Source organism: Pygocentrus nattereri, chromosome 7 (genome assembly GCF_015220715.1).
Source record: "Pygocentrus nattereri isolate fPygNat1 chromosome 7, fPygNat1.pri, whole genome shotgun sequence".
NCBI classification, from domain to species: domain Eukaryota; kingdom Metazoa; phylum Chordata; class Actinopteri; order Characiformes; family Serrasalmidae; genus Pygocentrus; species Pygocentrus nattereri.
Window position 1 is genome coordinate 17,180,001 of NC_051217.1, and position 24,933 is coordinate 17,204,933.

The following is a 24,933-nucleotide window of genomic DNA, read 5'->3' on the forward strand; positions in this document are numbered from 1 at the left end:
CTCAGTGCCACTGCTGGACTGAGAATAGTCCACCAATTAAAATATCCAGCCAACAGCAACCTGTGACCACTGATGAAGGACTAGAAGATGAGCAACACGGCAGCAGATGAGCTATCGTCTCTGACTTTATATCTACAAGGTAGACCAAAAAAGGTAGGAGTGTCTAATAGAGTGGGCAGTGAGTGGACACAGTGTTTAAATACTCCAGCAGCACTGCTATGTCTGATCCACTCATACCAGCACAACACGTCACCACCTGCAGTGTTGACAATGATCCACCACCCAAACAGTACCTGCTCTGAGGTGGTCCTGACTTTTATTAGGGAGGCTAACAAAGTATCAGAGAAACAGATGGACTACAGTCTATAAATTGTAGAACTACAAAAGTGCATCTATATAGTAAGTGGAGCTGATAAAATGGACAAAGAGTGTAGGAAAAGTTAGGTGTTCCTAATAAAGTGCTCAGTGAGCCTAGATAGGTAGGTAGAGGATCACTGGAGATACCTGTAGACTATAATTTCCTTTCCTTCTTCCGCTTTATTCCAAGCAACACTGTAATTTGTTGTGGACATCCCAGATCATTCCTCTTCTTTATAACTTACTGGAAGCAGCTCCTATTTAAAGTGTTTTATGTAGGAGAATTATTAACTTAAATATATTCCAAATGAGCCAAGAAATATTTCCTCCAGGAAATGTTTATCTTTTAAGGGGTCAAACGGTCAACAAGAAAAAACATAAGCCCATTTCCACCAAAGTGCAACACACGACCTCGTCTGCCTTAACAGTCTGTTTTGACTGTGCAGACATGTTGTGACAATGTCATATGGCTGTACAACAGGCTGGAATTTCCCAGAACTGCTAAGCAGGCATGTTCAGACATGACGCTGACGGCATCTGCCCGGAGGAAATGGATTTTCACAACACAACGCAGACAGAGACACGCTTGTTAGAGACTTGCTGGCTTGTTAACATGCGCTCAAACTCAGTGTATTTTAATTCTCACAACAGAAGAGTTGTTTAAGGCCTAGTGGCCTAATGCTAAAAGGCACAGAAGTGGACTCGCCATGCCACAGTAGCGTGAGAGTAAGGTTATTAGTGTGCTACATTTAGTCATGTATTAATAGCCTAATTTTTTTCGTTCATTACAGCACTTAACATTATAAAACTGCATTATGTGAAACAAAAGCTGCACTTTAGTGTCCCAGCTGAACAGTCCAGTCACAAACTAATATTGTAGCCCCAAGCTAACACACTAGTACGATACAAGGACACGATGAGCTGCATCCTTTACACCCCTATAATTTGTCATATAGTGTCATGCAAAAATCAAAGATCCTGCATGTAATTTTGTTTCCATTAAAACAGCCATTATGTCAGATACCAGATAATCCACTTGCATAATCAAGGAGAAAGCCAAAGAAAGTAAAGTGGGGGGGGGGGGGGGGGGGGGGGGTGGTTAAAAGAATTTAAAATGGGAGTAAAAAAAAAAAAAAAAAGAAATGATATATATATATATATATATATATATATATATATATATATATATATATATATATATATATATATATATATATATATATAAATAAATAAATAAATAATAAAAAAAAAAAAATAATAATAATAATAATAATAATGTGCAGAAACAACCGGACATGACCCAGTAGACCATCAAAACCGTTCCCTTCAGAAAAACAGCACAGAAGCATAAGACGAAGAAGACGCAACGCTATGGGTTTGAAAATATATGTATGGATATGAAGAACAAAACTGAGCATTTGAGATGTGCAGTAAGGTGAAGAGCTGAAATTTGTAATTAGGATTTTTTGGACTGTAAAACGCAGAAAATGCAACAAACGTCTCAGACTGAACTTTAGAGCTATAGATTTCTTTGGTAAACTGAAAGCACTCCACAGCACAATTAGAGCCTTGTGTAAAAAATTAATTTAAATAAATAAATAAATCAAAATAATAAAAAAAAAATTTATAAATAAATAATCCTCCTTTGCAGTAAAATAAAGCTCTGCTAATCGTTTTAAAAGTTTTAACAATAAACATTAAGCGCTGGAGTTAATGTGTAACTGCTAATTCACCCTTTTACCCTGAAGTTTGGCATGCAGACTGCTGGTCACCACAGCAACGCAGACAAGCTAGTAGCTAACGAAAAAGGCAAAGGGAAAGATTTAAGACGAACATTGATCGTTTTGAGACGAATGGACTTGCTTGCATCTATAATCACTCCAGCTGGTTTCCTGGTTCCTTAATCTGCAAAGAGAAACTGTCAAACACCAAAAGTCATGAAGCTGAAGTCAGTTTCTCATTCACCAGCTTCTTGTTCAAATTCCTTAAATGGTGCAGCGGTTACATTCTGGTGCCCCAGACACCATTTAAGGTGGAACGAGAAAATCGGAACAAGAAGCTGGTAAATGAGAAACTCGTAAAAAGTCAAACATTGAGAAATAATTTACGAGAAACTGTTCTCTTCTTGCAGAGAAGTTTCTTGCCGGAGATGCGAGAAAAGCGACTATAGCTGAGCTGAAGCTTAAAAGCAGAGCAAACTGTTTGGATTTTCACTAAATAAATAAATAAATAGATAAATAGATAAATAGATAGATAGATAGATAGATAGATAAATATATATATATATATATATATATATATATATATATAATCTGCTGTCTGAGGAAAAACCTTGTATCTCCATTTTCAGTTTTTGACCTAACTGGAAAATCTCTGTGGCGTTTTACATTGTGTGTATATTTCATTGTGTGTATAATTTACTTGGGAAAAAAATCTGGTTTGAGTGACTTACATTAAAAGTAATATAAGTATATTCTGTTAGATATGCGTGTTCTGCTTATTGTATTGCCGTTAAAAAAGATTTGCTGTTTTGAGTGGACATTAAATACATAAAGTGTGGTCTCTGACTTTTCCTCAGTATTGTATATGGTAATAATACCACCAAAAATCACGATAGTGGAGAAGCTTGCATAAGAAAAAAAAAAAAAAAAAAAAAAAAAAAGTACTATTACTTGCTGCCAGGCCTAAAAGACACTAAAACACTCTTATGCAGACCTAAAAGAAAACCAGCAAGCTTCTGCTCCAGAATGTGTGCTGAATATACGGTATACTTGTGTCCTGCTGTGTGACCACTCACCAGTGCTATTTCCACTCAGACATGACTATAGGCTGCAAATACCCATGTGCTATAAATGCCCCTAATGCAGCAGCGTGGGGGCTGAGTAAGTCAGTTAAATATATACACATTTTAAAATAGAAACTAGGTTAAGCAAGTGGTCACACAATAAGAAAATGCACAATCCAACTATTTGAGTCATCTCACTTGACAGAAGTTCACATAGCTTCAATGTTGCTGAAGCCCTACGGTTAAACTCGTCATCAGAAAAGTAGCCATTGGGAAATCGCTTTGAATCATCATGTTCTTCACAGCTGGCCCATAAAACTGCCATCATACTGATTTCAGACCAAGCTCTGTCTGGTTTCTTCCTATGTACCTGACATTACAGTCAGCTCTTTGCTCAAAGTTGCGCAACCCTCTTTAGGTCAGCCTGAAATAGACATTCAAGGGGAAGAAAAAAAAGTTTGGAAAAAGTGAGGTTTCTAGAATGACGTGCGGGACCGGGGGCGGTTGTGCACATGATGACAATAATGTGAGACTATGTAATGGTAGGGGAGGGGTCGAGCATCACTCAGAAAGGCTTTACAGCCTATGTTTGTCCAGGGGGCATGAGCAGAGCCAGGTGAACAGACACAGGCAGAACAGAGCCCCCTTTTTACTAAGTAAAAACTGAAGTGTGCCTACGAAAGCAGTGACGCGATACAGAAGAGAAAAAAGGGCGGTGTGTGTTTTCTTTGTAACTATAAGTCCTAATAGCTATAGCCTGTCTGGCACCTCATTCTGTACAAAAATAGACCCCCTCCTAAAAGGACCAAGAGTCTTTTTAAATGACTTACAGGCCACACTCATAGCAACAACATATGCAGATGCTGGGAGTGGATCATATGGAAAATCTCTCCATAATACATACAATGTTCAATCTTTCAATCGTTCAATCTAAGGTTTATCAACAACAAAAAGTGAAACAAACAAAAAATACATACGCACAACTAAATCAGAATCATATAGATATCAGCACATAAAAAAATAAGTTGTGTCTCAATATCTTGTGTTTATTATACTACAGAACAGCAGAACGTTTAGGCGCAGTAGGGTTTTTATTTATCTTACTGGCTTTGCAACCCTACATCAATAAAAGGTAATGCAGATTTCTCTGTATTGCTAATCCAGGAAGATTCAGTCCCTATTTCTACATTTTATAAATGTTTACAAATTGGTATTGGCATCGGTAGATATCTACAAGAAAAATATCTGAAACTTTCATCAGCCTACAATTCCCATAGTGCACTGCTAAAACAAATAAATAAATACAGGGGGGGGGGGCACCTAGAAAGTAACAAAGGCATAAAGGTCAACATCCACTCAGCTGCTTGTTACTGTGTAGAGACACCATGGATTTCGTATTCACTGCACTTTGTCTGAATCTTTGGGTCATGCCAGCAGTCTAAACCTGTGGTTCCCTAACACAGGAAAGTGAATGCAGGGCACAAAAACTGAACCTTCTGACCATCACTGTACTTTTGAGGGTATATTTACATTGTGCCTTGGTGAACAAAAGTGCACTTATATAGTGCTTTTCTGACCATGTACAACAATACTTAATAAATAATGTTTGGGAATGTTCTGTATTACTATATTATTGATGTGGGTCAGTCCGGAGTTCCTGTTAGAGCTCATGGACTGGACTTTCTTCATTTGCAATCACAAAGGCAGCATTAACATTATTATTAATTAACATTAATATTAGTCCCACAACGAGGAAATTTCACCCCTGCGATCTAACCCCTCCGTGCAGTGAAACACCACATACACACTTGAACACACACTAAGGGGCAGTCAGCACACTTGCCGGAGCGGTGAGCAGCCCTATCCACGGCGCCTGGGGAGCAGTTGGGGGTTAGGTGCCTTGCTCAAGGTCACTTCAGTCGGCTTAGGGGATCGAACCTGTGACCTTCCAGTCACAAGGCTGGTTCCCTGACCTCCAGCCCATGGCAGGGGGGCACGTGACGTGCGTAAGAGCGTATGTGGATATTAAATGAACTATGAGTAACAAAATTTTTACCAACCCAAATTTGTACCATTTTATAACCTAATAAAATGTAAAATATGGAATCCATATAACATTCAAAAATACAAAATTGCAATTAAATATGGTGTAATATGTTCCCTTAAATAAAGATCATGAATATGTACATTTGAGGTGAGGGTTTGGAATCTTGTCATTGTGCCATAGATACATAATCAAAATATCTCATATATGCATCACAGTGATTTGTGTGTGTATATGTGTGTTTAAGAAGTGAGAAGGGGTTCATAGCAGGATGTTTAGATATCTGAGGGGGTACAGGACTAGTCAAATTAAAACACTTGCTTCTCTAACACAATCTTTTATAATAAAAGAGTAAAACACCAAATTAGCACTAGCACACAGCTCTAATGGTGCTGGAAGCTGGTTGTGTTGCCCATGTCGTGCCATGTGTAACCGTTCAGCCAGCCGATTAAGGTCAGAATTTTCTGACGTTACCCCAATGGTATTTGACATGCCCATAGGGGTACGCTCACCACAGTTTGGAACTACTGCTCTAGACAGACACATTCACGATCGTTACAACATATTGTCATACTGCTCACCCACAGAGACGTCGGAGAATGCCAGGAGAATTCTGAACACTGCTGGTAGGGTTGCATTAAGTCACTAGTTAACACTAGTTCGTTTCAACCTTTGGTTGCACCTCCAAACAGTCCCTCATCATGTAACTTGTATGTGTTAACTAAGGCCCACACAGTGACAAGCGCCACCATCGTCCCCTACTGTGTGTTCTGCCTGCACTAGGCACTGGATTGGTTTACAGATTTCACATTCAGTTTCTTCTCACTTTAATAAGTCCACCTTTTCATCATATGAAGCTAAAACTTTCACAAGGCTGTCTCCAGATGGTCTTGTGAGAAGCTCGTTTGGCTCTGCGAGACTAGCACCATTAATGCCAGCTATGGTCTCCCCATAGTTTCATGTCTGAAGTTAAACCAGCAGAGCTGATATATAAACAGCACAAATTATTCAATGTTTGTTAAATGTTTTGCTAAGATAAGTTAGTAATCAGCCTTTCTGGGGTCACGTTTTTATCTTTGAGCCATCAATGCAGTTCCAAATAGTTTCGCCAACACTTAGTTATAAATATGTAGTAACTACTAAGCTTAACACAGATGCTAGTTCGTGTTGGGCAAGCAGTTTGGACTGGGTAGTTTTTAAACCAGGCCCCATCTTGACGAAGCTTCTCAGATGAGTGCTGAACTAGAATCTGTCCCTCTCAGTAAAGTCAAAGTAAATAAGATCCTAGATCAGCACTCCTACTCTGCGAAGCTTTGTGAATATGGGCCCTTAACCTACGTCTTAACTGGTCTACAACACATACAGCTGGTGCAACTGGCCACAGGAGGCCCTCACCAGGAGTGTCTAAAACCTTGATATATCTAAAATACAGCTGTGTGAAATGCACTTCTGTTTCCAGGACACGGTGCATTTCACAGCAGACAGCTTGTGAGTACAGTGGAGTACCTGTGAAACAGAGTGCTGAGAATCCCTCGAGGCTGCTCCACACTGCTCTCATCAAACGCTGGACCCCCCTCTGCCTCCGCCATCTTGGCATTCTCAGTGCATACCTCCAAATTTGCAGGAGTACTGCTTTTCCAAATTTCTGTCTTACCCTTTGACTGAAACCAAAAAACACGTTTTTACACCACACAGACAATCGATTCATACTCGACTGCTCTGCAATGCCACAGTTCCGGAGCAGAGAGCTAAACTCTGTCTGCGGCGTCTGGATAAGTCTCTTCTTTGCCTGAACTGGATGATAAGAGGGTCGTCAGTAGGCCTAGTCCCCACAGATTAGTGTACGTGACCTTGTGTCTGTAGAGTGACCAGCTCAATTCATGAAGAAACAAATAAGCATTTTATACATTATAGCAAAAGCACAGCAACAATCAACATTTGTGTTAAATTTGTTTAATTTAATTGTGCTAATTATGGCGAATACTGTATTTCACTGCCTTTTGGGCCCATTAAGACAATATTTTACATGCAAGACAAAAAAAAAAAAAAAAAAAAAAAAAAAAAAAAAAAAAATACACCACAACAACAAATCAAGAATATAACCAATACATTGCTATGAAAAAATAAAATATTATAATTATGGTTTCCGTTATCCATCTTTTCCATTGCATGCAATAGTTAGTAAATATTAGAATTAGCATATTTTATAGTTGGGTTTGAACATCTAACCAGGGACAAGAGACAAAAATTAGCTCTTGGGGCTAACCATGGCTGTTCTGTTTATTACTGAGCACTGTCCCTGACAAATAGTGAACTAAATTTGACTGTTTACCTAAAAGGCTGAGTGTTTTGCAGTTCTACTTGGCACTGAGCATTTTTTTTTCTTAAATTAAGTGCTTCACACAATGAAATTCTCTCACAATGAGTGTCTTACTTCTTATAAGCCATCTTTCAATGGCTATGAAGAAAGCAGTTCACAGCTTACTGTTCTGAAGTGAGACAACAGATGCCTAGCATGAGTTTATAATGTACTTTACCAAACTATAATTCATCTTGAACATTTTCCATATATTAATATATGGTCTTTTAAAGACTTCGTTAATTAAATGTGTTGTCATTTAGACCACGAAGCATCCGAATACTAAATATGTAACAACATGCATCACCACGGATGCCCTCATCACTTGATCAACATTTAACTCATCACTTGCGGTCCTGTGGAATCCGTATGGTCCATCCCACCACTACGAAATTCATCTCACAAAGGGCTTGTTAATTAGCTGATGAGCCGAATCGGGTACATTAGAGCAAGTAAAACACCAAAGGCAGGAACAGGACTGGGACTCTGCCTGGCATGTAAATAACAGACACATTGGTAGGAGATGAACTCATAAGTCAATCACAAGCACTTCCTAAGCAAGTATGCTTTATATACACATGCTATACGGTGAGCTTAACACAGGATCACCCAAAAACACACACACACACACACACACACACACACACACACACACACACACACACACACACACAATTCAACAGTACAGTATGTTCATAGTTTTTGAAAACGCCACCAAGACGTCTCGCTGTTATGTAACATGTCTGTCCATCGTGGCCACCCTTTGGTACTGTGGGAATATTATGGGTTAAAGTTCGGCCCCTGGAGGTTAGAACTTTCACCATTTCCTGTCCCTGAAGGACGAGAAGAACAACAACAACAAAAAAAGAGAGACGACGAAAGGAATTTGCACTGTATTGTGTGCTACTCCGAGCCATTTCCTCTCCTAGGACGTTTTCATATACACAATCAGCTTTCCTGTGTTTATGTGCAGTCTTGATAAGAACCTGCACAGGCTCAGCTTGATGGGAAGCTGCCAGTGCACCTTCCTCAAATATTATTGCTAAAGAGAGGGCTGTAGACTTCCTGAGAAAAGAATGGCTTAGATGAGGAGACCGTGCGCTACACCTGTGACACTGTACGCATATTTATTACAACCCAAACAACAGATGCCAGGCCTGAAATGATATAGCAGTATTTCAAAACGACAGCTTCATAGTGTGGAAATATTTCCATTGTCTTTAACCATAAATTACACTTGCAATAAATGAATCTGAGGATGTCTGTGGCTGGTACTTTAGAAAACGCTTGATCTAATGCCACTTCATCTGGCTAGCATTTTAACTGCAAATATACTGAACCTTATTTGTCTATAGAAACTGATGACCAAGTCGGATGACCTCTACAGAAGGACCCGACCGATATGAAAGTTTTATGGCAGATACAAGTTTTAGGGGGGCAAAAAATTCTGATATCAGCCAATATAATTCTGTTTGTATTTTAGATTGAGTTAATACTCCAATAGTTTTAGTTCCACAGTGCTATAACAGAGGATATGACCATCAGTTCTCAATGATGAAACTTCCCAAACACAATTAAACAGAAACTCCATCTTCAACAGTATCCCTGAGGTGGAGCTACACCTTACGCTTTTGGTTTCTGTTGATCACCTTTTCATCCCACTTCTCTTCAATTAATGAATTGTTGTAACATGTTTATAAAATAGGTGTTGCATGTTAAGCCTGTATTGTTACAAATAAATTGTTGCTGTGTTTTCAGCACACTTATATTGGTCAGGTTGTAATGCAGAATGTATGTATGCATGCATGTATGTAAGAAAGAAAGAAAAGGTAGAAAGAAAGAAAAAAGGTAGAAAGGTAGAAAGAAAGAAAGAAAGGTAGGTAGAAAGAAAGAAAGAAAGAAAGTTAGAAAGAAGAAAAGGCAGAAAGAAAGAAAGAAAGAAAGAAAAAGAAAAACAAAGAAAGAAATGAGGTAGAAAGAAGAAAGAAAAAGAAAGGCAGAAAGAAAAAGAAAGGCAGAAAGAAAGAAAGAAAGAAAGATAGAAAGTTAGAAAGAAGAAAAGGTAGAAAGAAAAAGGCAGAAAGAAAGGCAGAAAGAAAGGCAGAAAGAAAAAGAAAGAAAGAAAGGCAGAAAGAAAAAGAAAGGCAGAAAGAAAGAAAGAAAGAAAGAAAGAAAGAAAGGCAGAAAGCCATGTGGCTTACCGTTTGTTAATTTGCCTCTTCCAAATAGTAAGTTTACAAGTGAAGGGAAAAAAAGCCTTTATTAGCCTTTATTAGGCTTTATTAGGATTTGATTCCAAATTCTTTTACATTTCTAGCACTTTTACTGTTTCCATTGGTCCATTCAGGTGTTACAAAACAAACAAAAAGACAAACAAAAAGTTCAGACAGCAGCAAACTGTGCAATATTGACCCTTGCACTACTGATACTGGCAAAGGCCGCAAAAGCAAATACGTCCTCAAAACAATCACAGCTTTTTTTATTGTTTGTGTGCTTCAAACATCTTGACCAATCACAGCTTGTGATGACTAATTTGCAGGGTCACTCAATGAATCAAGTAGGGATATACAATCAGAAGTGTGCTGTATTTCAATAACACTGCTACACCTGCACCAAGATGAACAGAAAAAAAAAAAAAAACAAAAAAAAAAAACAACAACAACAACAACAACAACAACAACAACAACTTGCCTGTAAACAAAATCATAGTTGGCCATAAAAATATATGATGCATCTATAAATCAGTTTATGTAATCAAACAAAACTAATTATTTTAGCAAATACAATACTAGTGTTGTGTCATCACTCAGCCATCAAGACACAAGTAGCAGATTTGCATAGCTGTTCTACAAAGGAATTCGACATTGAAGCAAAAAATGGTTAGTAAACAAAAAAACAAAGCAACGCTCATACTGCGCATGCAAGCCCCCACCCACCCCCAGTCCTCGAGCGAGAGAGAGCGAGAGAGAGCGCGATTGCTCATGGAAACTGCACACTTATCGGCTTATCACCCTGTCCAGGATGCAGAGAACACCTGAGGAAAAAAAAAAGACTACACCGCCTTTCCTGCAGCAGCTCTTTCCTTCTCAAGTCACTGCTTAAGGATGCTTAAAGTAACCGATAGCAAACCACTGAGACTAATTGGGACACGCTTCACCACAGATGCCCTAAATCACTTGATGTTCTTATTCAAGAGAGGAACTACTTAATTCATTCAGGCCAGAGAGGCTAACCACAACAACTAGCACTAGAGTTCAGTAGTCACCCCAAAAGTCCACATCATTTCCTTAAAAATAAATCATCAAAGCTCCTCTTGACTTACTCAAACCACATCCAGCTCTTTAGCTTGCACAGACCAGTCAAGTTGGTTCAGGACATTGACAGCGTACTGTAAATTTAATATTTGGACAAACGATTCCTTTAAAAATGACAATACATGATTATTTGGTGACCATCACGATTTATTACTACGAAAAAAAAGTGTATGTAAATCTAACTTAACACAACAGCTTAAACTTTTTTTTTCATGAAGTGAACCAATGAAAATAGGAAAAGTAAGATGTAAACAAAATTGCAAAGAACTCTGAACAGCTCTGCAATATTTATTTCATTTAAAAAATGTGCTTTACTTAAAGAATTTCTACCCTTTATTTGAAGAGTGACCAGTTTAGAACTGACCATCCTCTGTCAGTAAACCTGTTTAACAGTTTCACCAAATAAAATTAAAATCTGAACCATATGCATAAAGTTGGTCTACATCATCTGATGCTAGAACTTTTAGCCCTTTGCAATCAGTATCGGCCACAAAATTTCGGTTGCACCCTAATTTACACCGCAAAACATAAAACTGATATTAAAACTCATTAAAAGAACCTCACCTATTCAGAGAGTATGAGCCAATCCTTTTAAACCTCATTCCAGCAGAGAAGGCTTGGAAGAAACGATCCAGATTATTATCCCAAAAAAAGGACTATCCAAGGTATTGGCAGTATCGAAAGAACAAGGACAGAATCAAGAAAGAGACTTCCTTTTCATGTGAAGACACCACTACACAGCAGGCCAGAAGAGCATCTTATAAGTAACAAGTTAATAGTGCTATAAACTATAAACAAACTGAGTTTAGACTATCAAGAGTAGACAGGAGACAATACAACTGTTTCCTTTGGATACACACGTAGTGTGGTGAGCACACGCACACACCTGCCCATACACACACACACACACCCACCCCCCTGAGTTAACTGAACAAAACAATCCAATTAAGATGATTAATCCTAATGTTTTCCGCTTCTACGGTGTTGTCTTAAAGGGGAATTCCCTCAATCAAGTTTTCACATTTAAATCTATGAAATGTGAAGCAATTGAGAGTGGTTTGACATGAAATGGGTCATTCCAGAGAATTATCAACTAAGATATCTTTACAGTGGTGGTGATGGGAACCAGGGGTCGCAGTATTTACAATGCAAATATAGGCATTTTATCCAAAACAACCAATGAACCTAAATTCTTCTGGAATCTAAGGACAGTAGAGGGCCCATCTCTCACATTTTTGTTGTGTTTCCTTATTTGTGTGGTTTTAGGTGTGTGTGAGCGCTCTCTCTCTCTCTCTCTCTCTCTCTCTCTCTCTCTCTCTCTCTCTCTCTCTCTCTCTCACACGAGAAAGGAGAAAAATCCAATCGTCTCAATGATCAGCTTGTCTGTCAAGCCTTTCCTCTTAACTGTTTTCACAGAAACACCCAAAAATCCAGCTTTACATTGTTTTCGTTACGCGTGATGGGCTGCTGCTCTGTAGGCCTCAGCCAAATAGAAGCAGGCAGACAGAGCGCAGGCTAAGAATAGAACTGGACATGACTTAACCCCTCACTGCCCTGACTCTGCTTACACTGCAAAACTAATTACATCGCTTTTGCTTTCACACGCTGGCAGTAAAAGCCTCTTTTAAAAGATTTTATTTGTGAGGGCTTAAACTGAACTCTGTCTGCCTATGTCCATATGCACATACTGAGAGTGTTGTTCTCAGAACTAGAGGAGACCATCCCTCAGCACACACACACTGGAGACTTTGTTCAGCACGAGCAGTGAGTCTGAGGTTTGGTTTAGAGGTGTGGCCTTTCACACAGCTCCACCCAAACCAGCCTGTGGTATAAAGCCAAATACAGCAAATTTTAGCTTCGGCAGCACTCAAACCGCCCACTGGAGAGCAGAGAAAAACTCCCAGAGCACAGGCAGGGGCCAGCACTACTGTGGAGCTGAACGTGTTTGCGGTGCTACACGGAGAACAACAGCCGCCACATCATCCGCTTAAGTCTAAAAGCAGCAGCCCGAAACGTGGTTCTGTAGACTTGTAGGTAAATGTATTGTTTTTTTTAATGACATCACAAAAACAATGAAGTTGAAATAAGCTGATTTTTCAGTTTAAATTTCTTTATATGAACCATGGGGACTAGAAAGCGAATCAAACATTTTGAAAATCACATTTTTTGCTGTAAAACTAAACTTACCATTTCCATGAAATAGGCCCTGTAGCCTCTTAAACTCCTTGGAACCACCAGTGGTTCCAAAATACACTTCGTCATATTCTTCATAACTTTCATATTTTATAAGCTACATTCAGAAGGTGAGCGTTGTATGAGGCTATAATGGTCTTTTCAGTCAAATAGATGGGTGAAGCAATTTTAAACCCTTATAATAAATGAAGCTAAACTCTGGGCTATAAACTTAAAACAGATGGCGTCTCTTCAGTGATCTGCTCTGTACAAAACATTTTTATAAAATAATACAAACAGCGTCTAAGATGTTTTGGCTTTCAGCAGTAAATTGTAAGCATGTAGCAATATGTGTGATCAAAACATTTTCCATTAATTTGAGGGGGACTTTTACATACATACATACATACATACATACATACATACATACATACATAAATAAATAAATAAATAAGAAATTCATTCATTTCATGCAGCTACTGAATAATTTGCCTTACGATTTGGTCAGACTAAGGAGAATAACGAGAATAAGAGGTTAACTCCCAGGTCTGTGGCAAGCATGTGATGATTTAGACATGCTAAAAGGTGGAACACAATCTTCCATTGCTTGTTGGCTACAATCGTCACTTACGTTAGTCAGCACGAAACTTAAGCAGCAAACTCTGGGCACCAAATAGGTCTTGGGTGATCGCATGCATATTGGGGGGAAACTTAACAAATTTGATTCTTCACCAAAAACGACTTATTCAAGTCTGTACTGAACTGCTTGTATTTTGTAACAGCCAATCCCAACCTAGTTATTTCAATGTTTTCCCTCAGTGTGGCAAGCTCATCCCTCACATTGCCTGTTTACCATGAGACAGATTCCAAATACAGAGCAGAGCAAATGACTTCCACACCCTGGAAAACAGGGAGGATTATACAAACTCTTCTGCCATCCGCACTGCATATAGCTGCTTTCAGCAGCGCTCCATAAGAGTCAATACAGGCAAAATTAATATATGAGGAAATCAAGCAAAACTTCACAATTCGTAGTTCTGCTCCACAGCGCTGGACATGAACATGGAGAGCTGCCATGGCTTCTACACAATAGCCACAGTGTGAATACAGCTACAGCTGCCATCGTCAACAGCATTGCAATTACAGTGGAACCACATGGTCCTACTTTTCAACTCTTTACTGACAGGAGCAAACATTTGACCAGATTAGGGATTTTGGTTTAACTCTATCCGTCCAACCATTTGTGACGACAAGTCCTGGATGATCTTGAGAATTACCTCATTATTATATCAGTGACTAATATATTTGCTAATTAGCAAAGATGTGACTACACAAGGCTTTCATAAGGAAACAAGGTCTTGGGATTCTACAGGAATCAAACACAATGTGTTAGTCTACAGTCACAATTATTAAAAACAAAATCATCAAGGAATACCGGAAAGTCTACACAGCAGTGGCATAAATATATTTTGATAGAACTTCACTGTTGGGTGCTGTTTACAAGGCTACATGACACCTACATAAGGTTGTCATAACAACTGACATAACCGTACATAAATGCTTATAAATGCTTATTTCAATAGTTGTCATCTGTCATAAAGACTACTCTAGCAAATATCTTCAAACTAGTCAGTATGCATCATATTTCTGTTTTTGAGATTTTGTGTTATAAGCATGTAAGAATATATTTTTAGGCCATTTTATATGTTTTTCTAGACATATTCTGGATTTCTATTTCTAGAATTGTTCCACTAACAGATACATTTTGCTCAGTTTTTTTTTTTGTATTGAGGCATAGTTTTTTATATATATATATATATATATATATATATATATATATATATATATATATATATATATATATATATATATATATATATATATATATAAAATATTTAAATTTCACTAGCCAACATATTTTTTGCAGTATGAGAATTTTATTTTGGCAGAGGCCACACTTTATGGATTATTTATATAATTATAAATAACGACAGCACTCCACATTCAATGCAAATGAACCGTCAGACTGATGCATCACGATGTATAGATGTGTTTTTACACCACCACTACTTAACATAACCTATATTATATACATCAAAGGGTTCTAGTGTCTTTTTCAGAAATAGTTCTGGACAAGGACCTCGAGAAGCACAGCGCTACATTAAACACCGCCTCTGACGGGCAGGGTTAGATGGCATACTAGAGCCGAAGATGAATGCAACCCCCGTCCCCTTCTGAAGACATCACGGTCAGGGTCAGTGCTACTTTGCTGCATCACTGCATGCTAATCTGCCGCTGCGAGGCACGCAAGCCACATGAAGATTTCCCCTGGCATAGCTAAGGTAAAAGTTATGATGAATGAGCCTCGGTGGCTATTCAGTCAGAGCGCTCAGCCATTGGAGCACAGGGTCCTTTCAGGGTGAGCAGAGCCACCATCCTTCAGGCTAGCGAGTTCCACCTCGACAGCATTCTTCCATTATGTAACTAAGGGAGTGGAGGGAGTCGTTCTTCACGTTATTAGCTGGAGCTCTTGCTGTTTTTCTTCTGTTACAGGAGAATTCTAAGCACTCTGCACCTTACCTACTTGTGATTTCACAGCAAAATTGACCACTTTTTTAGCCAGATTATTATAACCTGTCAAATACAAATGAGTTGTACTCCTAGATACAAGGCTTTGCTCCACAGCAGGGCAATAAATGTTGCATATTGTTACAAACCTGTTATTTCAGGCCAGATCTGCCCACAAGCCGATGACCCCAACCTTCAATCCACTGCAAATGCACACAACTTTTAACAGGCATTAACTTCATTATTACTAGGAATACTAAGGACGATATTTGAATCATATTAGTACCAGTAGATATGAACGTTATTGGTTGATGTGTCGTATCAATAGTTGATAATGTATTTAAAGAAAAGCAGGTGACGCTCAGTTACTGAGCTTTAAAACAACTTTATTCTAGAACTAAGGGTCAAAATCTAAGACTTTACAAGTAATTTTAATAGCAAGGAAAAAGAGAAACAATGATTGGGGATTCATGGATACAACTTCCTTCTGATACTAGCACCTGATCATTGAGTATTGGCTGATGCCAAGTACTAATATCAATACTAACTTGACGAGTTTATAAAAACCTCATTTTTATTTCTACTTTTTCATTTTTTATTTAAGTTAAAGCTGTTTCTGCGTCACTAAAAAAAAGACTGAATAAATGGCATTAACTTGCTGGAAAGTGTATATTTAAGCAAGAGAACATAAGAGGGAGTGTATTATGGCGAAATAACATCATGGCTGTGATTCGCTTTAACTCATAACATCTCGTGTTCTATTGCTTTTATACAACAATTTAATAAATAAAGTAAGAAATTAATATGTTAATGTTTTAATGTTCGCAGTTCCTTCAACCAAATTATAGTTCCTCAACCAGCAGAGTAACATGCTCTGCCCACTTGCTGCACAGCTGGCAGTTCGTTCTCCAGCTCCACACAGGCCAACTGACAGTTTGAGAATTTAGTGTGACCTCATCTTCAGAGTCTGACCGAATTGGCTGTCGGTCAAATGTGATCTTAAGAAGTATCCATTTTCTGTTTGTGCACAAAGTTAAAACGTTCAAATGCCCTGAGCGTCTCCTGCAGCTGTCAAAGTCGTTGCTTAGCAATGGCGTCACAGAGGATGATACAGATTGTAAACGCTTCTCGATATTTAAGAACTGAAAATGCAACATAAAATAAAAATTATTTTGCCATATGATCAAAAACAGAACTGGACAGGGCACAGATAAAGCTGTGGCGCACATACGTAAGCACATAAGTTTCTCTGGTTCAGCAAAAATGGTGCCGAATGTTGTTTGACATCCAAATTTCTCATATCATTTGTCTCATATGTGCGTCCTGTAAACCTGTGTTCACATCTCTGTGTGTCCAACTCTTCTGGAATTCAGTAAATAACAGTCATTCACGCTGTGAATGTAGTGTTTGAGCTGCGGATTCCTTGGCTTGGTTGAAAAAATAGGCCACGAGACCCCATTTTTACGTGATGAATCTAACTTACGGAGGTGCACTGCTAGTGGGGGGCTTGGGACACATGCTGCTATGCTAAAGGCTGTCATTACCCTAAGAGACTGACAGTTCCTTCCACACGTTTCTCTAACGTTTACTTCCAATAACAACCTGGACTAATGTTAACTCAGGATGTAACTGACTACACAGAAGGAGATGAGGGATTACTCAAAGAAGCCTGACTAAGCCATTTAAGTAAGGGACACCCATTAGAACGGTTTATGCCGTTTCTACATAGAGTTATCTGGTGTATTTGTGTACTGATGAAACTAGTGCCTTAGGAAGAATTCTAGCTGGTATTATCACCCACTACTATTGCCTTTTTTACTGCTGCTTGTTGACCCACACCACTGGCGTGTGAATTTCTATCTACTGACATCCATGCACTGGTCAAACAGTGCGCATGTTCGTCAAAAATTGCTTCAATAAGTGGTATCGGTACCCTCATCACTGATACAGTATCAGAATTGGTACAACTCTATTAAAAATACATTTTTTTTCCCACAGCTCTCCTGTGCTGGTCAGTGCGGATATATTCAAACAGTTAGAGAAGCAGCAGATGAACAGTATAAAATGGTCAAAGTGAACGATCTTATAGATCCTATGGGAAACAGACAAACCATATCCAATTACTGTTCATAGCATGTAATATGAGTGGGTTACAACCCAGTCTGAAACCACCTGAAATTAAAATCAACCAACCAACCAACCAACCATTATTTAACCCCAGAGAACATCCTGTATCCTAATATATGTAATAATTAGTTGTTTTGAAATGTAAACTATTATTATTTACTATGTTTTTGTGTTTACAGCCCAGCGTTCCCAGAAATTCAGTTTTGTTTAGAGTTGACCATTTTAAAGAAAATATTGCAACTTTTCCTGATCAATATCATGACTGCAATTAAAACTGAAATTATATTCTACAAATTAAGTTTTACGCCCATTTCTTTGTCCAAGAAGAGCAAATTCCATTTTTTTCCCTTACTTCAGGGTTAACCTCTAAATGTAGTTTACCAGACTGCAAGGCTCCACAGCATATAGACACTTAGTTGCTTCTTATCAATCAAACTCCCATACAGACAGTTTATGAGCTTTGTATTATCAGGTAGAATTGACCCACTTAGAAGTTATTAGGACAACATTGTTGATAATGTTGGCTATAATTAAAAATCACGTTTCCAAATTTCCATTTTGATATTTAAAAAAATAAGCACATATATAAATAAAAACTTTTAGCTCCAAGTTAGGCCAAGAGTTTTCACTTTTTAAAATATTTGTTGTTATTTAGGTGCAAGTTGCAAAGATCCCTGACTGGGTCTCTAGTTTAGACTTTGCTGTCTTCACAGTCTCTGAAAGCGTTGAAGGAGCTGAACCCTCCCGTGTGCCTCTACCCACTCCTTCCTCCCTGCCTCACCCACTTCCTGTCTCCTACACCGCCCAAAACGGCAAATGCACCCACTCCCAAATTACGAGGCGAGGACCGGAAGAGTGCGCTCAGGATTGGCTCATGGCATTTAAGATATGATTAAGAGCGTTTGGCAATTAGTACATAAAAATGGTTGCACGGTTTATGAAATGCAAGAGGTCAAACTCTTAAATTTGCTGGTTTTTTTTAATATTTCTGTATTTTATGATAGAAAAATAACTTGGCAATACATTTTTGAATGTCAGTTAAAATATGAAGGGTACTAAAACCAGTTCTGCAGAGCCTTTGGACACCATGTACAGTTCATTCTGGGAAACTGCAAAGCATATTCACACAGCAAAACTTTTGATCTGTTACGAGAACCACGGATCAAAAAATGTCCTTCATTCAAAGCTCTGGCTCCCCCTGCTGGGCACAGTTAACAGCACACCACTGAAACGCATGTCGCGTCCCCCAACCGCATAATAAAGAGTGCATACATTTACCAGCACATATACCATTAGAAGTACATTCATGAGTGTAGTATGTGAAGTACATAAGTGTGTGGTTTTGGATGTGGCAGTAGATCATTATTGCTCATTTAGTGACTTGGTACAACACCACTCTGTCCGATTTACTACACTTCCAACAATGCCATTCTTTTACCACAGAGCCAACAGCTGCAAAGTAAGTGGTTCACCAAAATGTAGCCCTCGGCAAATAAATGAGCTCAAATTTCACATAGATTTTCAGTGCAAAAAGAAAGAAAGAAAAAAAAAAAAAAAAAAAAAAAAAAAAAAACACCACACACACCAATGTGAAGCCTTCATAAATGACTATTTATTTATTTATTTATTTATTTAACGTTAAATGTTATTCTACACAGCTGTAATTATATAACACAGACTGATTGGGCTCAAACAAAGAAAAGTTTACAACTTTATCAATGCCTGCTGCACCACCCTCTAACAAAATAATTCCCCAGAACGTATAATGTATTAAAAAGCCGGGGAAACCAGAGTCAAGCGGCAGTCAGAGAACGTGCACCATCCTGAAAGGCCTTGGACTGCTTAAAGCAGTGACCAAGCCTTACTTGTTGTGAAACAGTCCTCCAGCATTACAGCCAAGCTCCTTTCAGCTGCTGCTCCACACAGCAGCAGCAGCACAAAAAGACCCACAATGCTGAGGGAGGGCATGCACGAACCTGAAAAGAACACGCAACTCTGGCCCTCTGTGAGCTTGGACAGGACTTTAGGGGGTGTGTCCATATCCGTGTGTGCCTTTATGAACAGCTGAAAGGAAAGCATTTAAAATCTGATTTTTCATTCAGTCAAGGCATCAAACACACTTCTAGCGATTAATGGACCATAAAATTTATATCAAGCAAAACTGTCAAACTGTCTTAACCAAACCATGCTTCTCCAAAAACGTTTCCGCAGAAGGCAAAAAACTTGATATAGCAAGATTCCAATCAATGGTCCATTGGTTCATAGGCACAGCTGCTGTGTTCAAACGATGTGGGCAAAAATGGAAATACATCAAGTGCCAGCACACAGAGATACATCTTCCAGTGCCAAAAGGCTTTCTGTAGTTGCTTATTAGTCCTACACAGCAGTTAGTTTCTGTATATTTTTGGGAAACCTTACTTATACAACCTGCTTCAGATTACATCAGAGTAGTTTACTGTGTCCTGAGGTCAAGGGATTTGACCATTTTAAAATACAGCAGCCCTACGTTAACATACTCCCTCCACCATACTTTGCATATACTCCCTCCACCATGCTTCATAGTTTTGATGTAGGTATAGTGTGTTTTTTTTTTTTTTTTTTTTTTGGCTAAACATTGTCCACAGAGCACGTAGAGGAGCATCCTGTTTTCAAGACGTTCCTATCCTAAATGTAATTCTACAGATATTTTCCATCAGGAAGCTTGACTGTTTGAATAATCTGATCAATGAAATACACAGAGTGGCCTGTTTTTTCTTTGGCACACCTACACTGTATCTACACTTATTGGTCACCATCAGCTACACCTCAACCACACTTTGTAGTTTTACAGTTACAGCCTGTACCCAACTGTTTCCGCAGTTTCTCTGCTCCCTTATGCCCTGTTCATCAATGGAAAGAGAAAACCACTGACCAGATATTATTTGGTTGATGGACTCAACAATAACCTACAAAAACATCTAGCTAACAGTTGTCCTGTGGTTCATCAAGGTCTAGCGGTTTTACTAATGCAAATTATGAATGGAAATTGAAGAACTATACATGTACAAGGTGTACCATCATTGTAGATGCATCTAATAAAGCAACCAGTAAAGGCAAAAAACATTATCTATTGGTATGACTTGAGGTGAAAAACAGCCATTTGTGCAGAAATCCAGGAAGAGAAACAAATAAAAAACATGTAAAGTAAAAATTTACATACATATATTTATACACACACTTTTATATATATATATATATATATATATATATATATATATATATATATATATATATATATATATATATATATATATATATATATACACACACACACATATACACACACACACACACACACACACACACACACACTACACATATACACACACATACTTTCTAGTGTCAAGTTTAAAAATAAATAACTAAATTTAAAAAAAAAGAAAAAGTAAGTAAGGCAAAGAGAATATAAGCTCGCTCTAAAGCTTGAAGACACCATTGCGAGGACCACTACAGTTCCTAATGAGAAGCAGTGAAATTCCAAAAGTTGGAAGCCGAAAAAGGAAGTGCCCCATCCCTCTATCCCTGTCCACAGCAGCCACGCTGCAGGATTACCCTCACATTAAGCAGAGTGCATTTCACAGCTGGCTCTGCCTTATGCAACATACAGATGACAGTGCACAAGCCAAAGAGGCCTCCATCTCTACCAGCTAACAACACACAGTTCAATATGTACACACTGGTTTACATAAGCTGAAAGAATGCTGCACAGCTGAAGGGCATAACATGACTAATATTGTGCAACAAACTTATCAAAGGGCATTTTATGTGAGACACTGGACAATCACAATAAAGGCCTCACAGTGAGCCTTTAAAACAGGTGCCTACCACACGGAAGACAACGAGACAATTGGCAGCTGCAGAGTCTCTGTATAAGAAGACCTTATGCATTATAAGGTCTTGCTGTCGGCTGATGGGATTCCAAGACCTACTTTTCGGGGAGCACTTGCAGGCCAAGGTCTCTGAGTCCAGCCATTACATAACAGGGCTGTGAAATGCACCTGGATAAAGCTCAAAGTGTACCAGTCTGATCAGTGGTAGCACATGGACCAGCACCAGCATGTATTCTATTATTTAATTATATTTATTAATAAGTAACCGTAATTAGTAAAAGCAATATATTATTTTATAAGTCAATTATAAAACAAATCATTTCAGTTCAGGAATCTGATTCACTAAGCTACATTGAAATTCACTGTACAATTAACTGCATTCTGTACCAAAACTAAAGAGTTGACCCATCCATCCATCCATCCATCCATCCATCCATCCATCCATCCATCCATCCATCCATCCATCCATCCATCCATCCATCTTCTAAGCCGCTTCTCCGTCAGGGGGTGCTGGAGCCTATCCCAGCAGTCATCAGGCGGAAGGCAGGACACACCCTGGACAATCCACGCAGACACAGGGAGAACATGCAAACTCCACACAGAGAGGACCCTGGTTACCCGGCTGGGGAATCGAACCCAGGCACTCCTCGCTGTGAGGCGACAGCGCTACCCACCACGCCACAGTTGACGAAGATCTCTAATATACAAATGATGGACTACTAAAAGTCCCAAAGTTATAAGGTTATATTTAGTACTCATTATCAGCCCAAGGTAAACTGAACGTAAACACCATGACCTGGACAAGTTTTGGCTCAGTAGCCCTTGAAAGCACCACGTCCTTCTCTATAACTTGGCACACTCCTGCATGATTTATTTACTGCTTGTGGATTTTTCTTTCAAAGTACACTGCTGTCGTTGTGCTACTGTCCTCTGGAAGAGTGGTCCTAAACAACACTATTTTTAGCTGTGTGCCTTATTTTTGCAGGCCTTTCCAGCAGAACTGTTCAACTTGAAAGATAAACCAGTCTATTCAAATAGGACTGTACTGGAAATTAAATTAACTTTTTTTTTTAAACTGATGTAACTGGTACAGCAGATCATATTAATCATTTAGATTTCTAAAGTTGAAACTTGGAAAACAAGTTTAGTAACTAAGCTTAGATAAACAAACCTTTATAACTGACTTGCGATGGAGGAAGTGACCGTTTCAATGGTCAAAGGCAGCTAATTCTTTAAATTTTCTAAATTAATTTCTACAAGCTAAAATGGCCAATGAGCACAGGTACAAAATATGTGTACCTAATAAAATGGACATGCTGTCCTTTCCTGAACAAATTGTTCAAAAAGCTAAATTTAAAAATATACTTGGATGCGTAGAACTTTCACACAGTACCGTATATTTTAATTTACAGTGAGGGAAAATGTTAAAAAAAAAAAAAAGATACCAAAAACAGCTCAGGAGAGGTAACTAACCCACTAAGTAAAGCACTCGAGAGTGAATGACCTGTGGGACAAACAGTACACAGGACGACCTGATGAGCATGGGCGAGCAGCAATAACATCCCTACAGGAAAAGCCTTTGGCCCAGTACTACAGGTTGCTTGGGTAGCAGTCTAGATGTTTTCTAGACTGCTACCATGTCCTAGTTTCAACTGCTCAGCTCAACTGAATAGCCAAGTTAAACTCATTCTTGAAATTCCTAACAAACAGAGATGTCAATCAAAATGTCCAACTAAATGAACACAGGGTGAGCAAAGTGGTTCTCCTTCTGACTGACAGCTACCCCACCTTCTGCACCTTTTTCTGGCCTGTCCCTGCTCTAGATAAGCTGCTCGAGGTTAAACACAGCTGCTGACACTTCCCCTCAGCTTCCGCAGCATAGAGCCATAATAAGCTCATTTGACCCAAGACAGACAGCTTGTGTGTTTGTGCATGTTAAGAGAGATAGGTTAATAGAGGTTTAGCAGGAAATGCTAAATGCTACAGCATATCCACACACAAGAGCTGTAAAGGTCCTGTATATGTAATGTAAAGGTCCTTCGCCAGCTTAATGGTCATTTCTACAGCTTGTACATTATGTGGAGGTTCTTTAAACTTTTAAAAGGTTCATCAAATGCCCAATTCATTAAAGATGGTTCTTTAGGGAAGCAACGGGGCTCTTCTATGGAATCACTTTCTTTAAATTAAAAATAAAATAAAAAAATCTCTCAAAGAGGAGAGCTTTAAGTGCTGTTTATATGATGGGGACAGCTTTGCGGTCTACCAGGCTTTGCATGGCTGTTAGGAGGCCGATTTTCTCTGTTTCTTTTAGTGATATTTTAAAATCCAGTTTTAAAAACTTGTTTTTCTCACCACTTATTTTTCTTCGACTTTCCCCCTCCTTACACAGGAGGATTACGTTTTCTCTAATTTAGGTCTGGGGGATACGAAATGGAATATTTCTGTTAATTTGGACAATAGATGCCTTGTAAATGCACAGAGCCTTGTAATTGACCTCTTTATCCAGTACAGGTCTGGAGTATACGGCAATACAACCTGATACCATCAATGATGGACAAGTAATTCGATGGTGATGTGTAAAAAGCAAAAACCAGCATTTTGGAAAAAGAACAGAGAGAGAATTAAAGACTAATGAACTACTGTTCATACATAAACATACATACATATTCCTATTCATAAATATGTTGGGTATTTTGAGTCCCCACACACACACACACACACACACACACACACACACACACACACACACACACACACACACACACACACACACACACACACACATCCTGACATGCACGCATCCATACATACACGCATACACAAATCCTCGCATCTAGCTCTCTGCTGATCTGTGGGCTTTGAGGGAAGCCTGTGAGGAGCCTGATATAAATGCACAATAATCCAATTAAAGCCCATTGCTGCCTCTACGAGGTCAAATACAAGCCTCTCCATGCAATCACTGCACTGGCTTTAGCTCATTGTCACCCTCAGTGAAGGCCAAGTACAGCTGTCCTGCAGCATTCAGTAAGAGTAAGTTAAGCAATCCCAAAGTACAGTGAACTCATACTGACCCATCTTGCCAGTGGAAAGCACCCTGACCTGTCCCTGTTGCCCACTTGGGCAAAATACAAGACCGGTGAAGAAATAAAGGCATCCTGGGTCAGGGTTACTGTTGCCGATGACCCAGCATGTAAGAGCATGTAGGAGAGGAGAACTCCTCAAACAGAAGCTAATATGGTTCACAATCCCCCTCCCATCCCTTCTTCAACAGCATATCTTCCATGCATATCAACCCTCCAAAAACCTTGCTTGCTCGCCTCAGCTGAGGCCATGCTCTA

The 24,933-nt window shown here is 38.9% G+C and overlaps 1 protein-coding gene across 3 annotated transcripts in view; it reads right to left on the bottom strand.

Annotated features, from left to right (window-relative positions):
* The window catches only part of mob2b (MOB kinase activator 2b), a 57,628-nt gene that overhangs the window by 24,178 nt on the left and 8,517 nt on the right, over positions 1-24,933 (bottom strand). The window contains exon 1 of one of the 3 annotated variants that reach the window (XM_017702487.2): positions 11,424-11,636. The exons of 1 other annotated variant lie outside the window; for it this stretch is intronic. In XM_017702487.2, coding sequence (XP_017557976.1) covers positions 11,424-11,461 — 38 coding nt within the window. In that variant the 5' untranslated portion in view covers positions 11,462-11,636. Of the gene's footprint in view, positions 1-6,692; positions 6,911-11,423; positions 11,637-24,933 lie in introns of those variants that run through there. One more of the 3 variants, XM_017702398.2, reaches the window with a different exon arrangement.